Source organism: Hemibagrus wyckioides, linkage group LG26, assembly GCF_019097595.1.
Source record: "Hemibagrus wyckioides isolate EC202008001 linkage group LG26, SWU_Hwy_1.0, whole genome shotgun sequence".
NCBI lineage: Eukaryota > Metazoa > Chordata > Actinopteri > Siluriformes > Bagridae > Hemibagrus > Hemibagrus wyckioides.
This window is the reverse complement of record NC_080735.1, coordinates 18513917-18523916: the sequence shown is the minus strand read 5'-3', so window position 1 is coordinate 18523916 and position 10000 is coordinate 18513917. Positions and strand designations below refer to the sequence as shown.

Below are 10000 nucleotides of genomic sequence, written 5' to 3'. Positions count from 1 at the left end.
GAAAAAGATCGTTATTCACACACACACACAGAAAACACACACACACACACACACATGCAGTGTGTCTTCATGTCCCCTCAGAATCTGATTTTTTAACACTTTTTTAAGAAATAAAGATTCACTCACACTCACACACACACACACTGCAGAAAAACACGAATCACCAGCCGCTAGCGTTAACATGTTAGCTAAAACAGAGAAACAGGTAAAGAGACATGATCCGTACAGGACATATACACACACACACACTATGGCATTCACAGAATGACCTACACACCACAAACACCCGCTAGTCACCTGCTAGCTACCCGCTAGCCAGCATGTATTAGCATGCTAGCTAAAACATAGGTAGAAGATAGAAGATAACGTACAAAAGATTTGTAGAGAAAAATGTGAACATGTACAGTATAGTACACACCATAAAACACCTGTGAGCTATGTTAGCATGCTAGCTACAGCAGTACAGAGTGTAAGTATAAATATATAGACACACTTCTGTTAGCATGCTAGCTACAGCAGTACAGAGTGTAAGTATAAATATATAGACACACTTCTGTTAGCATGCTAGCTACAGCAGTACAGAGTGTAAGTATAAATATATAGACACACTTCTGTTAGCATGCTAGCTACAGCAGTACAGAGTGTAAGTATAAATATATAGACACACTTCTGTTAGCATGCTAGCTACAACAGTACAGAGTGTAAGTATAAATATATAGACACACTTCTGTTAGCATGCTAGCTACAACAGTACAGAGTGTAAGTATAAATATATAGACACACTTCTGTTAGCATGCTAGCTACAGCAGTACAGAGTGTAAGTATAAATATATAGACACACTTCTGTTAGCATGCTAGCTACAGCAGTACAGAGTGTAAGTATAAATATGTAGACACACTTCTGTTAGCATGCTAGCTACAGCAGTACAGAGTGTAAGTATAAATATATAGACACACTTCTGTTAGCATGCTAGCTACAGCAGTACAGAGTGTAAGTATAAATATGTAGACACACTTCTGTTAGCATGCTAGCTACAGCAGTACAGAGTGTAAGTATAAATATGTAGACACACTTCTGTTAGCATGCTAGCTACAGCAGTACAGAGTGTAAGTATAAATATGTAGACACACTTCTGTTAGCATGCTAGCTACAACAGTGTTTGTTTTTGTTCTGCAAGAGAGGAAAAACTCCAGACACTGTACCTTTAAACACCCGAATGTGAATATGTTTCGCATTTAAATGTCTCGATACAGTGTTATGAAATGCTGAACAGTGTTCAAACTGTGAAATTTCTCCTCTTACACACACACACACACACACACACACACAGTAATGCAGCATCCCTCCTCCAGAACGTCATAAATACGACCTACTGCCTCTGTTTCTCTTTATTTCCCCCACATCAGAGAACTGAGTGTTTAGACTTGAAGTGTGTGTGTGTGTGTGATGCATTATGTCACAGCTTCTCCTTTTGAAAGTTTTTTCTTTTCCTGAGTAAAACTCTGTGAAGAACCACAAATACAGGAAATATTTCCTGTACCTCTTTTTTCTTTCTTTCTTTTCACTTTTCTTTGTTCTCCCTCGTCTCTCTCTCTCTCTCTCTCTCTCGTGTCTCTCTCTGCCATTTTGGTGAAGTTGCCCCCCCTTCCCTTTTTCTTTCCCTCTTTTCTTCCCTCTGTTCTTCACCTCCCAACGCAGCAGACAGACCTTATAAGGCAACGCTGGAACCTCCCAGCCTCTCTGTGTAAAGCAGAACCATATGGTCCATGTGGGCCTCCTCGTGCAGCTCCACTGTGGGGCCTGTAGGCTCTGAGATGGAGCTGCACACAGGGGCCTATTCATCTCAGCTCAGAGAGAGAGAGAGAGAGAGAGAGAGAGAAAGAAACAATCAGAGAGAGAGAGAGAGAGAGAGAAGTAAAGAATGTGTGTGTGGGGATGGTTGTGGGGTTCAGTGTGTGGGTGTGTGTGGGTGTAAGGAGGTGTGGTTGGGAGTGTGTGTGTGTGTGTGAGACATTTAGGGCAGTTGGGAAATATTCAGTGTTCCTTGGCAACGCAAACTCCGCCTTATTTTTATATAACTAAGAAGTAAATAAGTGTGTGTGTGTGTGTGTGTGTGTGATGTCAGAATGTGGTGTAATAAACAGATCATTGCTGAAGTGAGCTAATGGAACAGTAGAGCCACAGAGTCCTGGTGATGCTCAGTCACACCACCGTATCCCTCAGACCTCCTCACGCTCCTGTTCCAGCCTGAGGTCAGAACTCACACCTGGACGATGCTCAGTCCTGGACTCTGATTGGTCAGGAGGCGTGGAGTGATTTTTCTGAATAGAGCAGGTGTGACGGTCGCTCCGCTGCACGTCACCGGCTTGTATACATTGACGAACTTACAGTTTCTATAGCAACGGCTCACAGAAACTGTACCTCACTGTACCTGAGCAGATCCGAACCATCAGCATTTACTGACCTGTCAGGGATTTCCAGAGCAATAGAAAGGACAAACTTTGTTCGATGGAATCGGATCGTTGTTAGTAATAATGGAAGCATTTTTAGATTTGATTCAGACTCAGTGTAAGTTTGATTCAGACTCAGTATAAGTTTGATTCAGAGGCAGTGTATGTTTGATTCAGACTCAGTGTAGGTTTGATTCAGACTCAGTGTAAGTTTGATTCAGACTCAGTATAAGTTTGATTCAGAGGCAGTGTAGGTTTGATTCAGACTCAGAGTAAGTTTGATTCAGAGGCAGTGTAGGTTTGATTCAGACTCAGTAAGTTTGATTCAGAGTCAGTGTAGGTTGGATTCAGACTCAGTAAGTTTGATTCAGAGGCAGTGTAGGTTGGATTCAGACTCAGTGTAAGTTGGATTCAGACTCATTGGCAGTTGATTCAGACTCAGTGTAAGTTTGATTCAGACTCATTGGAGATTTGGTTCGTGCGGTTTTTAAAAAATGTTTTTTTTCCCGGGTGATGAGCAGACGAGTGTTTGGGAAAGAGGCAGCAGCAGTTTGGCAGCGTGCAGCGGAGCTGATGTTCGAATGGTGTAATGTTCCTTTACAAGTGTTTATAGACCGCAGCTGCAGAGCAGTGTGCTGCACCAACGAGCACTCAGAACACACACACACAGAATCCCTTTAAACAAAAGATTGCTATGGCAATAGAAACCACGCCCCATATTATATAATCCAGCTGATGTATGAGGAGGCTGTCTAGAAGGTAATGACTGTACCAGAAGTCTCACACACACACACACTTTCTTCCTACACTATTACATGGTCTGTCTGGAATGGACAGATGTACTGCTGTTATTACACACACACACACACACACACACATCACACTTTGGGTTTATGAATAAAAACCCTGGTGATTCTTGTCTGCTTTGACTTTAAAGGAAATATCTGTGAAGGGTTACGTTTGTTTTGTGACGTCAGGAATATCTTGAAGATGGACCAGAAAGGAAGCCCGAGAGCGCCACCTTCATGTTTTTCTTCCAACTCATGCTTCCTTTCTTCACACAGTTGTGTTTGGGTTTATCTCTAAAGCTCAGGATTTCTGACCTCTGACTAGGAAACACCACCTTCATGTGGAATCATTCTCACACCCTGAGGTCACTTTATAAAGTTCACAGTCATATTTCTCTTACATCAGTCATGTTGGTTAAATCTGTAGAGCTGAAGGTTCAGTTTGCTGTGTTGAGAAATTAAATACATCATTTACTCACGATCACGAAAATCAGCTGGTTGACTTGTTGCTAACAAAACACACACTTTCATGGAGGCTTCCATGTTTTTTTTCCCAAGTTTGTAGCTCAAGGAATTGTATAATCCAGACTCAGTGTAGATTTGATTCAGACTCAGTGGAGGTTTGATTCAGTTTAAGTTTGATTCAGATTCAGTTGAGGTTTGATTCAGACTCAGTGTAAGTTTCATTCAGACTCAGTGCCGGTTTAATTCCGACTCAGTGTAAGTTTGATTTAGATTCAGTGGAGATTTGATTCAGACTCAGTGCAGGTTTGATTCAGAATCAGTTGAGGTTTGATTCAGAATCAATGCAGGTTTGATTCAGACGCAGTTGAGGTTTGATTCAGACTCAGTGCAGGTTTGATTCAGACTCAGTGGTGGTTTGATTCAGACTCAGTGAAAGTTTGATTCAGACTCAGTGGAGGTTTGATTCAGACTCAGTGAAAGTTTGATTCAGACTCAGAGTAGGTTTGATTCAGACTCACTGGAGGTTTGATTCAGACTCAGTGGAGGTTTGATTCAGACTTAGTGAAAGTTTGATTCAGACTCAGTGAAAGTTTGATTCAGACTCAGTGGAGGTTTGATTCAGACTCAGTGGAGGTTTGATTCAGACTCAGTGGAGGTTTGATTCAGACTCAGTGAAAGTTTGATTCAGACTCACTAGAGGTTTGATTCAGACTCAGTTGAGGTTTGATTCAGACTCAGTGCAGGTTTGATTCAGACTCAGTGGAAGTTTGATTCAGACTCAGAGTAGGTTTGATTCAGACTCAGTGCAGGGTTGATTCAGACTCAGTGTAAGTTTGATTCAGACTCAGTGCAGGGTTGATTCAGACTCAGTGTAAGTTTGATTCAGACTCAGTGCAGGTTTGATTCAGACTCAGTGTAGATTTGATTCAGACTCAGTGTAGATTTGATTCAGACTCAGTGGAGGTTTGATTCAGACTCACTGGAGGTTTGATTCAGACTCAGTGTAAGTTTGATTCAGACTCAGTGCAGGTTTGATTCAGACTCAGTGTAGATTTGATTCAGACTCAGTGTAGATTTGATTCAGACTCAGTGGAGGTTTGATTCAGACTCACTGGAGGTTTGATTCAGACTCAGCACTGGTTTGATTCAGACTAAGTGGAGGTTTGATTCAGACTCAGTGTAAGTATGATTTAACTTTTCAAAGAAAAGTACAGACTGCACACCTCCAGATGAGGTTAAAATCAATATTCTGTCATGTTCAAGCTACAAATCTGAGAAACATGGACACCTCCATGACATTAACTCTGTAGTTCACTGCTCCATCACCATCACTGACTCTGGCCATAATATTCCTCCAGACTGTTCATGTATCGTGTCAAGAGCCTCGTGTGGAACTAAACAATACAATACACTGTGTTCATGCTTTTCAACATGGCCACCACACAACATCATCATCATCATCATCATCATCAACTCTCCTCTTTATTAGCTTTTGTGATTTCATTATCGAATAAAAATGAAATCATTTTGCTTAGTAATGATGACTGAGATACATACGTTATGTCAAAACATTATGGAAACCAGACTTGTGTGTGTGTGTGTGTGTGTCCAGTCAGCTTGGGTGTCTCTATAATTATCTAAATGCATTTGTATGCATGTGTTTATGGGTGGGTGTGTAAAACCCCTCTGAAGTTCATATCAATTATGCTGAAAAATGCTGTGTGTGTGTGTGTGTGAAAGTAAACATGTCATGTGCTAAAGCTCTGTTTTGTTATTCTGTCCTGCAGAGATCTCTCCAGAAACCACCTGTCTTCTGTGGACCCCAGTCTGTTTGATCACCTAACTGGCATCACGGAGTTGTGAGTGCTGTGTGTGTGTGTGTGTGTGTGTGTGTGCATATGTGTGTGTGTGAACATCAACAGTGCTAAAAAGGCTTGATAATGTTAGAGTTCAGTGTTTTTTCCTTCATCTTTCTCCATTTGTTCTCTTCCTTTCAGGTATCTTCAGAATAACCACATTACAGAACTTCCTCACAAAGTTTTTGGCTGTGGCTCATTAGCTGTGCTGTGAGTATTTAAGTGTGTGTGTGTGTGTGTGTGTGTGCGTGGGCAGTGACATGTTCTTGTTCCCAGACATTTTTGTGTGCTCTGTTACTCCCAAACACTATCAAAACTAAATGCACCGAATCAAAAACACCCAGTCTGATTCTGTCGAGCGTTCACATGAACCTCAAAAGCTAATAAACACAAACAGTCATTTAAAGTCATTTTATTTTACATTTCACTTTGATAGAGTATGTTTTCTTCTGGTGGTCTGAAACAAACCTCCACTGAATCTGAATAAAACCTATACTGACTCTGAATAACCTCCACTGAGTCTGAATCAAACCAGCACTGAGTCTGAATCAAACCTCCACTTAGTCTGAATCAAACCAGCGCTGAGTCTGAATCAAACCTCCAGTGAGTCTGAATCAAACCTCCACTGAGTCTGATTCAAACCTAAACTGACTCTGAATCAAACCTAAACTGACTCTGAATCAAACTTCAGCTGAGTCTGAATTAAACTTACAGTGAGTCTAAATCAAATTTATGCTGAGTCTGAATCAAACACTCACTGACTCTGAATCAAACCTCCAATGAGTCTGACAAAAACCAAGACTGACTCTGAATCAAACTTACACTGAGTCCGAGTCAAACCTCCACTGAGGTTGACTCAAAGCTACTCTGACTTTCAGTCAAACACACTGCAATCACAGGATCATTAAGCTCAATTACACTTCAGCGCTTCAGGCTTAGAAGGTTCTATTTGTTGTAAGACACACACACACACACACACACACAGGCATGCACACACAGTTTTCCATCCCTGTCTGGTACACCAAAATCACTCCAGAACTTTTCCATATGCTGCTCAAAAAAGCAAGACAAGAGAGCCATTATTCACACACACACACACACACACAGAAGTGAGACAGAGAAGGAGACTAAGAGAGTGAAAGAGAAAGAGACATCATATGATTTACTAACTGCTCTCTCTCTCTCTCTCTCTCCAGAGATTTGAGTAATAACCAGCTCAGCACCATTGAGAGAAGGATATGTGTTAATTTATTTAATTTAACTATAGTATGAATACACACACACACACACACACACTCCTGAATTTGAGTTTCATAGTTCATCACTGTGTTACACTACACTGTTATTACAATACACTGTCGGGCCAAAAGTATGTGCCCCCTGACCATCACACCCATATGTGTTTGTTAAACATCCCATACCACATTTAGTCTGAATCAAACCTACACTGAGTCTGAATCAAACCTACACTGAGTCTGAATCAAACCTACACTGAGTCTGAATCAAACCTACACTGAGTCTGAATCAAACTTGCACTGAGTCTGAGAAAAACCTAGACTGAGTCTGAATCAAACTTACACTGAGTCTGAATCAAACTTACACTGAGTCTGAATCAAACCTAGACTGAGTCTGAATCAAACCTCCACTGAGTCTGAATCAAAACTAAACTGAGTCTGAATCAAAACTAATCTGACTCTGCATCAAACCTAGACTAAGTCTGAATCAAACCTCCACTGACTCTGAATCAAACCTCCACTGGGTCTGAATCAAATCTATACTGAGTCTGAATCAAACTTAAACTGAGTCTAAATCAAAACTAAACTGAGTCTGAATCAAACCTACACTGAGTCTGAGACAAACCTAGACTGACTCTGAATCAAATCTACACTGAGTCTGAACCAAATCTCGACTGAGTCTAAATCAAAACTAAACTGAGTCTGAATCAAACCTCCACTGAGTCTGAATCAAAACTAATCTGACTCTGCATCAAACCTAGACTGAGTCTGAATCAAACCTCCAATGGGTCTGAATCAAACCTAGACTGAGTCTGAATCAAACCTCCACTGACTCTGAATCAAACCTCCACTGACTCTGAATCAAACCTCCACTGGGTCTGAATCAAACCTCCACTGGGTCTGAATCAAACCTACACTGAGTCTGAATCAAACCTCCACTGACTCTGAATCAAACCTCCACTGACTCTGAATCAAACCTCCACTGGGTCTGAATCAAACCTACACTGAGTCTGAATCAAACCTCCACTGACTCTGAATCAAACCTCCACTGACTCTGAATCAAACCTCCACTGACTCTGAATCAAACCTACACTGAGTCTGAATCAAACCTACACTGACTCTGAATCAAACCTACACTGAGTCTGAATCAAACCTACACTGAGTCTGAATCAAACCTCCACTGACTCTGAATCAAACCTACACTGAGTCTGAATCAAACCTAAGCATTCATGACATGATCGCTATATTTGCCTCAACAAACACAAAAGGAGACGATATTAACCATTTGGCCAGAAGCTTGTGAGCGAGCTGCAGGATTTTCCTCTGGCTGTTGATTATGAACTGTTCTTTTATTTATTTATAAATAAATATAAATATCCACAGCCAGGGGTTTCATCATGACACACACATCAATTTTATTGCACTATTATAAAAGTTGTAGTGGGTGTGTTGGCCACTGGGATTATTAAACGTCTATATGGAGCCTGTGTCCCAGAGAGATGGGATAAAAAACTTGGAATGGGATAGATCCTATAATATTCCAGTAATATTCATCCCACAATACTCTACTTATCATTTTCTGTTCATCCTGCTGTGAGACTGGCTGTATTCCTCCAGCCCAGTGTTCCCGGGATAAGAGCCGGTGTTCCTGCGAGTCTGACCAGGATGAGGGAGTTCATCCCATTGTATTAATCCCATAATATTAACTGTAGAATATTAATCCCTTAAAATTCATCCCATAATTGACATTGATTCTGTTACCTTAATTCAGGAATATTCATCCCGTTACACTCATCCTCTGATTTTATTCCCGTTACAGCTATTCTGTCATTTTTTCACTCTTAATAATGGAAGTTTTAGTCTAACATTCATCCTCCACATATTCATCCTGTAATACTAATCCCGTGATACACATCCTGGAACATTTACTGTGTAATGTTCATCCCTTAATATTAATCCCATAATACTTGTCCCATAATATTCAATACGTAATACTCACCCTCATGTTTATCCTTTTATACTCACCCTATAAAATTCATCCCTTAAAGCTCATCCTGTAATACTAATCCCATAATACTCACCCCACAATACCCATACTGTGGTATTCATCCTGTAACAATAATCCAGCAAATACTTGTACTATAATATTAATCTCATAATACTCATACAGTAGTACTCATCCCATAATACTCATACTGTAGTACTCATCCCATAATACTCATACTGTAGTACTCATCCCATAATACTCATACTGTAGTACTCATCCCATAATACTGTAATACTCATATAATTTATCCTATAAAACTCATCCCATAATACCCATAATACTGTAGTATTTATCCCACAATAACAATCCAGCAAATACTTGTACTGTAGTACTCATCCCATAATACTCTTTTAATAGTACTCATCCCATGATTCCAATCCCATAATACTCGCACTGTAATATTCATCCCACAAAACTCATTCCATAATACTCAGACTGTAGTACTCATCCCGTAATAATAATCCAGCAAATACTTGTACTGTAGTATTCATCCGGTAATACTAATCCCGCAATAATCATGTTAGAATTCATCCCATAATACTCGTTCTATAAAACTCATCCCATAATACTCGCACTGTATTATTCATCCCAATATTTGTCCTCTTAGTACTCATCCTATAATACTCATTCCACACAACTCATCCCTTAATACTCAGATGGTAGTACTCATCCCATAATATTAATCCCATAATACTCATACTACAATTCATCCCATAATAATAATAATCCAGCAAACACTTACTGTACTGTACACTTAAGTACTGTAGTACTCATCCCGTAATGCTCATACTGTAGTACTCATCCCATAACACTTCTTATAATATTCATCCCAGTATTTGTCCTCATAGTACTCATCCTATTAAAACTAATCCCGTAATACTTATTCTACAATTCATCCCACAATACTCGGCCTATAATACTTGTTCCATTAAAAACTCATCCCGTAATACTCAGACTGTAGTACTCATCCCGTAATACTAATCCCGTCTTACTCATGCTATAATTTTCATCCCATAACACTGTAATACGTGTCCTGTAATATTCTACTGACCCTAGAACACTCATACCTCGACCCTGAACTGAAATTTTAAAAATCTGAGGTTTGAAGTCTTGAATGAAATTAAACTCTAAACTGATTCTGAAATCCGGGTTCAAGAG

The 10000-nt window shown here is 40.0% G+C and overlaps 1 protein-coding gene across 1 annotated transcript in view; it reads left to right on the top strand.

Annotated features, from left to right (window-relative positions):
- pkd1a (polycystic kidney disease 1a) overlaps positions 1-10000 on the top strand; it is an 82948-nt gene that overhangs the window by 19869 nt on the left and 53079 nt on the right. The window contains exons 2-3 of the mRNA XM_058380581.1: positions 5492-5563; positions 5702-5770. Coding sequence (XP_058236564.1) covers positions 5492-5563; positions 5702-5770 — 141 coding nt within the window. The remainder of the gene's footprint in view (positions 1-5491; positions 5564-5701; positions 5771-10000) is intronic.